Source organism: Cyclopterus lumpus, chromosome 5 (genome assembly GCF_009769545.1).
Source record: "Cyclopterus lumpus isolate fCycLum1 chromosome 5, fCycLum1.pri, whole genome shotgun sequence".
Taxonomy (NCBI): domain Eukaryota; kingdom Metazoa; phylum Chordata; class Actinopteri; order Perciformes; family Cyclopteridae; genus Cyclopterus; species Cyclopterus lumpus.
Window position 1 is genome coordinate 3,082,730 of NC_046970.1, and position 14,433 is coordinate 3,097,162.

General features: G+C 51.9%; 1 protein-coding gene across 1 annotated transcript; it reads right to left on the reverse strand.

Moving 5' to 3' along the window:
* Positions 1-3,328: 3,328 nt before the first annotated feature.
* ccdc120 (coiled-coil domain containing 120) lies at positions 3,329-14,433 on the reverse strand. Its single transcript, XM_034532684.1, has 10 exons — positions 14,077-14,433; positions 8,266-8,365; positions 7,309-7,439; positions 6,909-7,010; positions 6,677-6,797; positions 6,479-6,538; positions 6,109-6,262; positions 5,861-5,962; positions 4,553-5,590; positions 3,329-4,021 (listed from the first exon to the last, which is right to left on the reverse strand). The coding sequence occupies exons 2-10, from the start codon at positions 8,312-8,314 to the stop codon at positions 3,925-3,927; spliced, it is 1,854 nt and encodes a 617-aa protein (XP_034388575.1). The 5' UTR covers positions 8,315-8,365; positions 14,077-14,433; the 3' UTR covers positions 3,329-3,924.

Genomic DNA, 14,433 nt, shown 5'->3' on the forward strand with positions numbered 1-14,433 from the left:
CATCCCACCAGGTAACATTCCACCAGGTAACATCCCACCAGGTAACATCCCACCAGGTGACATCCCACCAGGTGACATTCCACCAGGTAACATTCCACCAGGTAACATCCCACCAGGTGACATCCCACCAGGTAACATTCCACCAGGTAACATCCCACCAGGTGACATCCCACCAGGTGACATCCCACCAGGTGACATTCCACCAGGTAACATCCCACCAGGTAACATCCCACCAGGTGACATCCCACCAGGTGACATCCCACCAGGTGACATTCCACCAGGTAACATCCCACCAGGTAACATTCCACCAGGTAACATCCCACCAGGTGACATCCCACCAGGTGACATCCCACCAGGTGACATTCCACCAGGTAACATCCCACCAGGTAACATTCCACCAGGTAACATCCCACCAGGTGACATCCCACCAGGTGAAATTCCACCAGGTGACATCCCACCAGGTAACATCCCACCAGGTGACATTCCACCAGGTAACATCCCACCAGGTAACATTCCACCAGGTAACATCCCACCAGGTAACATCCCACCAGGTAACATCCCACCAAGTAACATAGGTAACATCCCACCAGGTGACATCCCACAAGGTAACATCCCACCAGGTGACATTCCACCAGGTGACATAGGTAACATTCCACCAGGTAACATCCCACCAGGTGACATCCCACCAGGTGACATTCCACCAGGTGACATCCCACCAGGTAACATCCCACCAGGTGACATTCCACCAGGTAACATCCCACCAGGTGACATCCCACCAGGTGACATCCCACCAGGTAACATAGGTAACATCCCACCAGGTGAAATCCCACCAGGTAACATCCCACCAGGTAACATTCCACCAGGTAACATCCCACCAGGTAACATAGGTAACATCCCACCAGGTGACATCCCACCAGGTAACATATGTAACATCCCACCAGGTAACATCCCACCAGGTAACATAGGTAACATCCCACCAGGTGACATCCCACCAGGTGACATCCCACCAGGTGACATTCCACCAGGTAACATCCCACCAGGTGACATCTCACCAGGTGAAATTCCACCAGGTGACATCCCACCAGGTAACATCCCACCAGGTGACATTCCACCAGGTAACATCCCACCAGGTAACATCCCACCAGGTAACATAGGTAACATCCCACCAGGTGACATCCCACCAGGTAACATCCCACCAGGTGACATCCCACCAGGTGACATAGGTAACATCCCACCAGGTAACATTCCACCAGGTAACATCCCACCAGGTGACATCCCACCAGGTGACATTCCACCAGGTAACATCCCACCAGGTGACATTCCACCAGGTAACATCCCACCAGGTAACATTCCACCAGGTAACATCCCACCAGGTGACATCCCACCAGGTGACATCCCACCAGGTAACATAGGTAACATCCCACCAGGTGACATTCCACCAGGTAACATCCCACCAGGTAACATTCCACCAGGTAACATCCCACCAGGTGACATCCCACCAGGTGACATCCCACCAGGTAACATAGGTAACATCCCACCAGGTAACATCCCACCAGGTAACATCCCACCAGGTAACATCCAACCAGGTAACATTCCACCAGGTAACATCCCACCAGGTAACATCCCACCAGGTAACATAGGTGACATCCCACCAGGTAACATAGGTAACATCCCACCAGGTGACATCGCACCAGGTGACATCCCACCAGGTAACATCCCACCAGGTGACATCCCACCAGGTAACATAGGTAACATCCCACCAGGTAACATCCCACCAGGTAACATAGGTAACATCCCACCAGGTGACATCCCACCAGGTAACATAGGTAACATCCCACCAGGTAACATCCCACCAGGTAACATAGGTAACATCCCACCAGGTGACATCCCACCAGGTAACATCCCACCAGGTGACATCCCACCAGGTAACATAGGTAACATCCCACCAGGTGACATCCCACCAGGTAACATAGGTAACATCCCACCAGGTAACATCCCACCAGGTAACATAGGTAACATCCCACCAGGTAACATAGGTAACATCCCACCAGGTGACATCCCACCAGGTAACATCCCACCAGGTGACATCCCACCAGGTAACATTGGTAACATCCCACCAGGTGACATCCCACCAGGTAACATAGGTAACATCCCACCAGGTAACATAGGTAACATCCCACCAGGTGATATCCCACCAGGTAACATAGGTAACATTCCACCAGGTAACATCCCACCAGGTGACATCCCACCAGGTAACATAGGTAACATCCCACCAGGTAACATAGGTAACATCCCACCAGGTAACATAGGTAACATGAAAATGATGTGTCTAGCCTACAAGACGTCTACTTTCAGTTTCATGTATTATTCTGACCCTCCTGATGTTCACGACACTATTAAAACCGATTACTAAATAGTTTATGACGCATAACTACTAAAAAAAAGTAACGTTTCTTTCTTTCTCTTTTTGAGACGACACTAAAACCGAGCACGTGAAATGCCTTAAAAAGTCATTACGAATACCCCCAAAAGAAAAGAAAGAAAATTCACCGGCATGAATTCTCATGAACACATTTTTACCGGCATGAGACCTGCTCACGCCGTCAGCGGCCCGATCCTGTTCACACCAACCTCACCTTTCACAACCAATTAAATAGTGCTCACTTGGAGAGTGGGAGGAGTCTATTTTGATTAAATACTTATCATGTGGTTACTTTTAAAAAGGACGTTGTTAGTACGACTAGAAACTCACCAGCACGACCCACTCTATGTACAGACTCGCTCTCAGATAGACCGTCAGTAGATGTCCACAACAACGTACTTTCCTCATTTTATTATAAACCCCGTCTACTGCCTGTCAAAGAGAATTAAGGCTTAAGATGTTCATAAAGTGCTCCATACGACACTCAAACTAAATGCAGGAACAGAGGGATTTGATGGGAGTAAATAGCCCTCAGGTTCCCGTCTAATTGTTCTTTCAAGGTCGGACACGGAGAAAAGCTACGTTTACTGTCCGGCACGGAGCCGGATCTAGAAAAAAACATTTTTAAAAAATCACAATATATATATATATGACATCATTCCAAACACCCTAATTTAGTGACATCGGGAACTGCTTTCATTTTTTTTTCCGATTCGGGCTAAAGCTCACGACGGGCTTAATGCTACGAGCATTTCAGATGATTAGAAAGCACTTTAAAAAAAAGGTTTCTGAGCCGGCTTTAGTTTGGATATCAAGATCACGTCGGCACGTCTGCTACACCGGCACGCTACAGGTCACGACCCCCCCCACCCCCCACCCCCTCCCTTCTCCTTCATCAAACGTGGACAAAAAAATACAAACGGCGGTGAAATTAACGGCAGATGACCACGGGACTTTTTCGCTACAGTTTTTACAAACGCACATTCACCGGCATGTTTTAATATGTTTCAAATGAATGGGAGCTCATATAACACCTGTGTTATGTGTGTGTGTGTGTGTGTGTGTGTGTGTATCACAAGATCAACAAGCAATACATTACTTTAATATAGTTGTTCTTTATATCTCAGGAGATACAAAATAGTCATTTAGGAGTTGTATATATTCTGTAAAAAAGTATATCTTTCGGGGTTAATCGAGGGGAGGGTTTTACTGCTTGGTGTCGGAACGGAAATATTGATATACTAAGCACAGCGTGACCGTAGTGTTATCAGAGGAGTCAACTCCAGTGCCCATCCACGTGAGAGTACTGGGTTTAAAGTTCATATACTGGTGGGACCGGTGAGACCACGGGGGAACCCGCCGAGGCCTTTTCACACCGTACGGCTACAGTTTGTCTTGTGTTCCAGTCTCTTTCTGCTGAGGTCGCTGTTGAGGTCACATTGTATCAACGTGTGTGTGTGTGTGTGTGTGTGTGTGTGTGTGTGTGTGTGTGTTCTGCTGCTTCAGACTAGGGTGCCTGGGTCTGCACTGGGTTCCTTTGGGGTCACCTCTTGCACCTCTGGGTGAGGAGTCTCCTGATAGAGAGAGAACTCCATCGACCTGTCGGGGAGGCAAGACAAATCAATACGCAGGAAGTGGAGGGTGAAACCACACAGAGAATACACGTTCATGATATAAAAACTACTGTCATGATTAAAGATGCCCATTAATGCAAGTCCACGTTCCATCTCTCAACGCTTCATGTGTACATGTGAATGCCTGTCTCTCACTTTGAGGCAATTCAAGGACGCCTTTGAGTGACGAGGAAGACGTCCGAGTGCCTGGACGCTGGCTAATGCCGACCGTGCAAAAAATACAAACACAAACAAAACAACAACAAAAAAACAACAAGCACGGTTGTAAAGGTCACGGTATGATAGATGGATCGGCTGGGGATAGAGTGAGAATAATAGCGCCACCCTGTCCCTGACATCGCGTCCCTTAAAGTGAAATGCAACCGCGACACACAAAATAACGCACAACAGTGAAAGAGAAAGGTCTCATTTGTTCAGGCTGGTACGAGTTGGAGCTCACAGCACTGATACTGATTCCAAGGAGACCAAGCTGTAAGAGAAGAAACCAAATACTGACCTTCCATGCAGCGGGTGTCCGTGGAAGCTGGCTGACTGGGGCATCTGAGACCTTTGGAGGTTGCCCGGTTCCCCTTGAACAGACTGGGCCTGGTGCACCAGCGGGTGGGGGTGTGAGAGGCGCGAGATCCCTGCCTCGTGGCCCTTCGGGGCAGCGGGAGGATAGCCAAGGGCGTTCCTCAGGTACCAGTCCCTCAGTCCCTCCAGAGCCAGGGCTTTATGCAAGCTTCGCGTCGAGTCTTCTGGGGTCGGGAGAGAGAACTGCGGGGGTCTGCGGCTGAAGGAGGGACCCGACAGCTCGGTCTGGTAGGGGTGCAGGTTGGGGATGGAGGACGTGCTGGTGCCAGAGGCAGGGAGGGGGGAGTCGTACGCTGAGAGCAGGATGGCGTCCTGGGGATGCTGCTGCAGCGGAATAAAGGGTCCACAAGATTTGGTTCTGGTGACTTTGACCCTGCGCAGCTCCGCCTGGGACCCTCGGAGGACCATGGGGCTGTAAGGAGGCGCGGCGCTGGGGAGGTTCACCTGGGAATGGGAGAAGCCGTTGGCATGGGGAGGCACCGCCGCGGTGGAGGAGCGGGGAGAGGACACGTCCTGCCAGATCCTGCCTGTGGACTGGTACAGGGGGTGCTGCACTTGCGTCCGCTGCTGTTTGCCCCAGATATAGTCCATCAGCAGCTCGTTGTATCCTCCGCCGGCGCCTCTGTCGCCCATGGACAGCCGCATTTTGGCCTGGTCCACGGAGCCGTCGGCGTGCCTCTCGGGGCTGCCCAGGTGAATGTGGCGCAGCTTGCCGTCGGTCAGTGTCTCTGAGCTCTTGTAGGGCCCTCCTCTGGGGGGCATCCCGTTCCTGGGAGCAGGATCGTCCGGGAGGCTCGACCGATCCAGCAGGGCCTCGGAGCTGTTGCTGCGCCGGGCCCGGGAGCTGTAAGGGCAGCCTCGGCGGTCGGAGGAAGAGCCCTCCGGGGCCAGCGGGATCATGTAGGGCACATCCAGGCTGCCGGACCACTGCTTCAACCCGTTGCCGCCCGACGCATCCGACCTGAGGCGAGCACAAGAAACAGCTTCCATCAGGACTCGGAGCAACCGTGGATAAAGAAAAGCGATTTTTCAGTCAGAAACCATGTAATTGCATTTCACAGAAAATCACTTAGGATGGGAACACAATTTGTCTGCTTAGAGACCAGACGGTGAGCCGGAGCCCCCCGGCTGGTGGCTGAATATGACACTAATCGTTGTTACAACACCCGACTCCGCGTCTGCATTTAACTAAGTCATTAAGCCACCACAGCGGGGCGGGAGCACAGATTACCTGACGTGAACGCTGATGGGAGCCGTCCGGGCCAACAGAGGAGTTGCCGGAACGCTTCGGCCTTCAACGTTGGATGCACTTCTTGGCAGAGAGTGAGCCGGGCTGCGAGAAGCAACGCAAGAGGACGTCAAAACAAATCGCCATTTGTATGAACGCTCTCGGTAGTGCTAAGGGGAGGGGAGGGGGGGGGGGGGGGGGGGGGGGGGGGGGGGGGGGGGGGGGGGGGGGGGGGGGGGCACTTCGAGTACCTGACGGAGCTCGTGACGGAGTTGCGGCGCGTCCTCATCTCGTAGTAGATCTCCACCGGCGACAGCTTCCTGCTGATCCGGTGGTCGGGGCTGCCCACCGTGAGCCGGGGCTGAGACAGAGAGCGCTGGTCGGCCGCCACGCTGGGAGACGACTCTGTTGTGAGGAGAAGGAAAAAGAAATGAGGCCGGACAAAGAAGTGATTACTGTCGTTACGAGCGCAACGAGACGAGAGCGCTATTTCGGGCTTTTACAACCGAAATGGGACGGCGTGTTCACATTCGTCGTCTTGAAGTACAAAACGAGTGATGCTGAATATGCATGTGCATGTACCCCGCCGGAGATGTTGTTGACAAGACAGTCGGTACTCACCGTTGTCGTGGGACGTTGAATCCGACATGGAGCTTGTACTCTCTGACATGACGGTGTCCTCTGGAAGACAACAAACCGTCACATAAGCTGTATTTGTTTCATAAAAGTGTGAATGACAACGCGTCTTTGTTTTTAATTCACTTGCATCCGGACGTGTCTTCCATCATTTTTAAGTGGGGGCACGGTGTGAGACGGTACCTGTGTGACACCCCCGGTGAACTGTCCTCTTGCTATTCGGGACGTTTCGCTCCGCATCTGAGTGTCGGTACAGAGCGCCGGTGAAGATGGCCTTCATCTGCTTCCTTTGGGCCGCCTCATCCTTCAGCCGGGGGGGGGAATGGGGGGGGGGGGGGGACAGACAGCCGCGTTAGAGACACGCGGCGGTCCAGCTGCTGCGTAAACACAATTGATATTCAAGGTGTTGACTTACCTCTGCCTTGGCGTTGGGCGGCAGGCCAGCTCTGCGCTGCACCGGTGGGGGTTTCTCCCCCGTCTCCAGGGGGAAGGCATGTGGCAACTTCCCAGTCAGCTCCTGCAGAGGACATCCATTAGCCCCCAGCAACAACAATCCCTCTTCTCACTGGCCTGCGAGGTCTTAAAGTGGTCCATAAAGTGTCCAAATGACACCACTTAACAGATTACTTCAAGTCTTAATAAAAACCCACCCCTTAAACAGTAGACTGCACTGAAAGAGGCAAATATTTATGAATATACAATCCATCTTTAGAAGAGAACATGTTCAGAATATACGATATGCTTAGTAATTAATTAATTAAACAAGGTAACACACTGCACTATGTCATGGAAAGAGAAAGGAGAACTATACTCACGGCTTCCTGCAAGCAGACTTGTTTGAGCTCTCCCACTCTGGAGTTGAGGAGCGCCTCCAGGGCCTGCTTCCTCTCCTGCAGAGCCGCAGCCCTCTCCGCCTGCAGCTTGCCGTCCTGGCCGCCTTGAACATCTTACACAGCACATACGCAGCGCATTGTTAACTTTCTATATTATTAGGGTCCACAATACCAAAGAATACATAGAATGCCGTATCGTGAGTGTATCCAAAGCCTGTTATACCTCTTTCCTCCGGGTCACAGAGCTCCATTGTTGTCCCACAACTATTAAAAACTCAACAATGAGCCACGGCGTTTGCACCGGGTCACGTGATCCCTGCTGGAAGGGGTCCATGTACATGCTCTGTTTTCTTCACTAGATTAGATTGGACTTTATTCATCTAGCAGGGCATATTACATTTAAGAATTTAAATAATAAAAGGAAATGAAAATGAAATAAAAATGAAAGTGTATACAGTAAAGTAGGAACCGCATTGTTGTTTTTTGTCTTTTTGTGGGATTTGCTGACAATATTAATTATAATAATAATAATATAGAAAAAACGACAGACAGGCTGGACATTTTGGGCGTAATCACCTGAATGCAGACGATTCAAACGAAGACATTTCACCATTTCAAACGTTCATAGTCATTAAGCGCAGTGTTTTGGGTTTCTATGATTGCTTTTTAAAGTTGCTCCGTTCTCACCGCCCCTCCGTGCTCTGATAAGATTACCCGACAGCTGGGGGGCGGCAGCACTGAACAAAAGGCCTTCACACACATGCAGCTGTTTTCTCAGCTGGCTGTTACCTTGAGAAAAACACTTTTGTTTTCCTTCTCTTCAACTGTGAGAAAGGGGGGAGGGGTGTGTGTGAGGATGGGGGGGGGGAGACAAGCCATTCCAGGCCTGTCCAGACACGAGAGTGTCCGACTACACTGTGAGGAGTCATGAGTACTCACCAGGAGCCCCCAAACCCATGGATGTGATCAGATGTCCTTTGACCTCCATGTGATGTGACTCTGGGGACTTTACAACTCTCGCTCCCGGCCGCGCCCTCACCTGTGGAAGAGGCAACGGAGACTCAGCTGAGAAAGGCATCGGCTAAATGTGTCGGAGGGCTTAGAGGTTTCCAGCCCTGTGTTTTTTCTGGAGGTCTAAAAGTCAATGCATTTCTAGCAAGTCAGCAGTATGCTCATCCGGGTGTCTGCTCGAGCAGATCCCACCAGGTACCATCGGGGGGCGCTACTGCACCTCTGTGCAGGTAACAAAGAAAAAAAACCTTCATAATAGTGAATGTTTCTTTTAAAAGACAAGAATAGTGGAACAATATTTAGATATTTTTTCTGGGACTGTAAAATACGCGTACAGAATCAGAGATTAATAAAAACGAACATTTATAGAACATCAGGAGATCAAAAACAGTCTGAAGATAACTCAACTTGCACCTGAAGGCATTCTGTGAATAATACTCTAATATTAGATACAATTAGCGACCAATTAATTTGCAAAGAGAAGGAAATGAGGATGAGGATAAGTGACATGAATAATGTATGTGCAGAAAGCTAAAACCCTCCGTGTTTTATGTCTCCGTAGCTCAACGGCTACAGCGCGGGTACAAAAGGAGGGGAAGGGGGGCCAGAGAGGAAGGGGGGCCAGAAGCAAAGCCAGGAGACGAGCAAAATGCAACGTTCAGCAGAGTTTTCCTCGTTCCTGCTGTCATAAATATCAAAGATTACACCAAACTCACTTTGCAGTGAATTGTGGTCACTGTGTTGTGTAGCTCGTACATAGCGGATGTCAAGAGAAAAAACCTCGGATGAGAAATGCGAGCAGTGTTCCCCCAGCGAAGAACGGAGGTTCATTACGAACAAAGCCTCTTCCCCTAATGCCCAATAGAGACGCGACATCCCAAAATAGCCATCGCCTTTTTCTGCCAGAAGCCTCTCAATCAACGCTTGCCGTAAACAAGCGCCTTCGCCGAGTCGAGTAGATCATAAAGCGACTCCATTCAACCCTCAACCCCATCTAGACGGAGGGCCTCGGAGGGCTGAAGCAGAAACGATCCTGCTGCTGCCAGCGTGCACATCTCTTTCAAAAGGAAACGTTTCTTTTTGTTTGCTGATCGGGGGTCGGTGAGGCGGTGTGTTGTTGTTTTCCTCGCCCAATAAACAACATCAAGAACGAGGCTCTCTTTTGAGTTGAAGGCATACTTGAAACGCTGGTTCGCGTTGGTCCCACCGTCCTGGGAACTGAACCAGTGAACGTGTGAAGGTCCCCCAGCCCCCGACATGCTCGACCCCCCCCAAGCCCCCGCACAGACAAGTCGGGGCCTTTCACACAAACAAATGGCGGTTACAACCGCACACACACACACACACACACACACACACACACACAAGCTTGTCACATGAATCCTGTTACACAAAAGCGACGCCAGCGATAACCCGATTTCAAGTCAATCTAATATACTGAGAAGGACCTTCGCCGGGGAGGGAAGGTACGAGGCATGTCCGCTCCGGGCTGCACGGCCCGCAGAGACAAGAGGACGCCAAGAGGGGACAGGCGGAGACGAGTGGCCTTCGTCGGCATGGTCGCCGGGGCAGCAGGAGCCTAAAGGCCGAACGGCTTCGTCCGGCAGGCAAAGTATTCACTCAGAACCCCGAAACCCCGAAGCCCCGAAGCCCCGAAGCCCCGAAGCCCGGCGCCATCCTTTTTCCACTCGCTAAAATGTGTCGGTGTTAGAAAACGACGACTTTGGTTGCCCCGGGTTGACCAGTGTCACCTTTTTTGGCAATAATACAGCCATTTAAAACACATTTCTCCTTCTTGGTCATGTAATAAACAGACTTCAACACACAGCGTTACTTGGTGTGGTCTGACCGGTAGCTAATGGCCGACTGTTGCCTCAATCAGAGGAGGGTCGGCGGTTCGAGGGTCGGCGGTTCGAACCCCGGCTCCGCTAGTCCATGACAATGTGTCCTTGTGCAAAACACCTAACCCCAAATGACAAGTAGTGTTGAAGCGCTTCGAGTGGTCGGAAAGACTAGAAAAGTGCGATCCAAGTCCGGTCCATTTTCCATTTAACGTTGGCGACCGTGAGCAGGTAAATGAGTCTGTTTGCTCGTTCATTGGCTCCTCGTACTTCCCTACAGGACGACACGCACCTGGAGGCCTCAACGCATACAGACTCTCTGCACCCGGCGCCAACCGACTCCACGAGAAACATTGTGGCGCTCGGCCCGTTATAGTCTATTGTTCGGCAAAGGTTACGCATCCTGCTACGCTCCTCTCACTGCAGCGTAACCCACAAAGTATCCAAGCTTTCAGGTCCTTCTCATGAGGACTCTGCAAAGAGCTAAAAAAAAAGACAACCAACATCAAGGCATTCCAATCTTACCACGACGTTCACGTACGACTTTGAGACGAGGACAGAAGGATCGGGCCGCAACAGGTTCGCCCTCTAACCGCCGTTACCGAGCCGAACGGCGCACCTGAGAGAGGACCAGTGGTCTCACTGGGTTGAAAGTCGAGCGCTTACTGCGCGAACATCTGGCGCACAGATGTGCCCGGAGAGGTACAGCCAGGTAAAGGCCTGCAACAACAACACGAGGCGGGCATCACATTCCAGAGAGAAGCCTGCGGGAGATACGGCGGGGACGATGGAGGATCAGATAAAACGCCAGAGTCACGGGGAGCGGCGTCAAAGGGGGGGGGGGCAAGTTCCAGAGATATGCACACATGGGTATCATCAAAACACGTGTGTGTGTGTGAGAGAGAGAGAGTGATAGGGGGTGTAGGGACGGGCTCAGGGGATGGTGGTGGTGGAGATAGCACTGTGGGAGCCTCGTTGATTAAAACATGAGCTGGTGAGAACGAGCCCCCCCCCCCCCCTGCTCCTCCCCCGCCCCTCCGCATCACTCACACAAATGCAAATCAGCGAGGGGTTTAATATGCAAGTCCGACGGGGGCTCAACACTGAGGCCTGTAAGGTAGGCCCGATCCTCCTCCAGACTGCACTGCTCCGCTCTCCCCTATCGGCTTAGGAGTCATTCATATTAGATCACAACACAGCCGAGCTAAATTCTTACAGGCAACAGTTTTATAACCAGTTTTCTCCACCCCGGACAAACGCAACGCCTCCCGGCTCTTAAAGAGATTCACTCTCTCTCCGCCGGCAGCTTTTTATCTGGCCCGAGAGTGCCAGGAACCCGGCTGCTGCTGTCAACAGCATTTACATAACAGATGCGTTCACGACTTACAGTACGGCGATGTCTTAACGGTGTCGATGCGCCGCAGAGCGTTCCCCCGGTGGCAGTGAAACTAAAAAGAAAAGGGGGCCAGCTGAGGCGCCGCCGGGCTCCTCCTCGGGCAGGTGAGGCCCTCGCGCTCCCTGTTGGTGTTGACACAGCTGCTGTTGGTGAAGGTACGCACGGTAACCAGAGCAGGGTTTACAACCAGAAGAAGAGAACACGGGTTTCTCCTGCATGATAGAGAGATGAGTGACGGTCTACATCTACATGACCAACCCCAAACCAAAGAGCTGCGGAGGGCTTATGGGAGGCCGGGTGACCCCCCCCCATCTCCTGCCCCTCCAGGCCCCCCACTAACATGCTCTTCCCGTGCTCTCTGTGTCCATGTAATACTGATTTATAACACGCTTATCGTCACGCGGCGGGGCAGCTTAGCACCGACTAACCAATCGCGCGGCTCCCCCCCGCTTCAGCCTTGACGCTCACCTTTGTGAATCAAAGCAATCCTGGTGATTGCTGTCCACCTGGGTTCTGCTAAGGTGGTGGGAGTGGGGGGAGGGGGGAGTAATAAAGAAAGGAATGCGGCGCTAACGTCCGAGGGGATTATTCGTATGCATTCTCCCTTTGCGCTGCAACACCTGGAGGGATTTCTGTACGTGTTCCAACGTTGTGTTTTTTTTATTTTTTATGTTCCACTGTGGCTGTGATCCACTTTGTTTGGTTTCGGAGTTCAAGGCTTCTTCTGATGTTCAGCCACGTGCACTTACATCCATTACGGCACCAGCCTGTTCTGAGAAGACATGTGGGTGAGTTCTCTCTTATCCACTAAATGAGAGCACAACACCCGGGTGTTATCCATTTGATGGGGGTCTGGGATTTCACCCCCCGAGCTCACACACTAAGCACCGAGGCGCTTTGGCCGAGGCCAAAAGCATATTTTCATTTTAAACCTATATGCAAATGTAGAGTAAAAGGGTTCTGGAGGGTGGGGCGAGTGTGCGACTCTACCACACCCCCCATTAAATCTGCATGGCTGCCAGTCGGTGTGCTGCTGAACCAAATGCTCAGTCAGTCTGTGTCTTAAGGGCCTCGTAAAGGGATCCGTGTCACCTCGGTGTCACAGAATGGCGAAAACAATTGTTTGCGCCAAACTGGGGCAAAGTCCACGGTGTTTGACTGAAGAGTAACACTTAATACAAGTGTGGAACACCCACAGGGGGTGGCTGGTTTATTAGGTAGAGCCAGTTGTCCCTGAACCCTGCAGGGTCGGGTACCATTGTCCACGTGTCCCTTAGCGAGACACTGTTCATAGTGCCCAGGGTTAATGCAGTGGTGACATGTCATGTATACCTACAGAAACGTACCTTTATGGGCCAGTTAAAAAATAAATAAAAAGAAAGTAGAAAGAGCCACAACAGCAACCAGAGAGAGGAGAAAACAATAACACCCATGTGTCACATGCATTTGAAACGGCCCCAACACCAAACCTCCAACGCACATTGCCTTCAATGGCTGGCAAGTAAACAAGAACCCCCAAAATAAAAACCATCAGCTGCCACGAAAATACTTGGCAGCAAAGTTGGAAAAACATCTTTTGAAGACAGAGAGAGAGAGAGAGAGTTTCCCAGGTACACCGAGGGGCGGGCTAACTGCCCTGAAGGCCCCCCCCCCCCTCCCCACACACACACACACACACACACACACACGCACACACACACAGTGTGTTCAGATCCAGACAGACATCCTTGTTCAGGAATCTGTTAATAATAGGGCTTATGGCTGCTGCACATGAGAACTGTGGAATCAATAAGGCCCAGCAGAGTGCTGCTTCTGCCCGTCCCTCTCCACATCAACGCAGTAACGGGGACAAGTTGTGTGCGTGTGTGTGTGTGTGTGTGTGTGTGTGTCCCTTACCCCCCACCACCCCAAGAAGCATGACCATTTGAATTCACGCGCATTGCCCTTTTTAACGGACAGGCGCGACGTTTCCAGGCGCTGGCGCACGCACACACACACACACACACACAGCGCGAGCGCAGTCTGAACGGCGCACATATTGGAATTTCATCTCACACACACGTCCAATTTACAGGCGTGTTGTTAAGCACAGCGTGGAGAGCATGCACAGCGTGTGTTACCCCCCCCCCCCCATCATTAGAGCCCGGCTCTGAGGCTGCAGCCAGCCCGCATCTGCAGAGTCGGTTGCGGGCGGCAGCGCCGGTAATAAAACACGCCGTGCTAATTAACTTAACGGCAGCAATAACATACCGCAGGTGTGTGGCGGGGCTGACACACACGGTGCGTTCACGGTGCGTTCACGGCGCGATGCGCGCGCGAGCCGAACGGTAATAACACGACCACGTCTTGTAACCTCCGTAATGTAGGCCGGGCTGCTTCCTTCTTTTCTTCATAACAGAGAATATAGGCTGTTCATAAATACGCCCAGGCGGCATGAGAAGGACATCTTGGAGCAGAACCCCCCCCCCCCCACCACCACCACCACCACCACCATCATCTTACCAGAGAGCATGACCGATGCCTTCGGAGGTCTCCATGGTCCTCTGGAGCAAAACCAAGCCGAGAAAAATCATTCCTGCATGCGACCACGGGACCAAGTCCCCCCCCCCACCCGACCCCCACCACCAGAAGAGAGCTTCAATTAATTAAACGTGCGCTACTTTGTGATATACGAGGCGGGGTGGTGGTGGTGGGGGTGTGTGTGTGGGGGGGAGCCCGTCGCTCATAGTGGCTCCGTATCCCAATTGTAATTCACCAGCAGCCTCGCGACCTCCGCCGTGGTGTCGGAGCCCTGCGCATCCCAGCAGACCTGCTCGTTGGGGGAGAAGAAAGGTTTCCCTTCTGCACCGGATGACGAAC

Excerpts from the sequence above, each read along its gene's own strand:
- ccdc120 (XM_034532684.1), bottom strand. The coding sequence starts at position 8,314 with ATGGAGGTCAAAGGACATCTGATCACATCCATGGGTTTGGGGGCTCCT. Across the intron at positions 6,539-6,676 it reads TCACCGGGGGTGTCACACAG|AGGACACCGTCATGTCAGAG; the intron begins GTACCGTCTCAC and ends GTTGTCTTCCAG. Across the intron at positions 5,963-6,108 it reads TCCGTCACGAGCTCCGTCAG|CCCGGCTCACTCTCTGCCAA; the intron begins GTACTCGAAGTG and ends TGCTTCTCGCAG.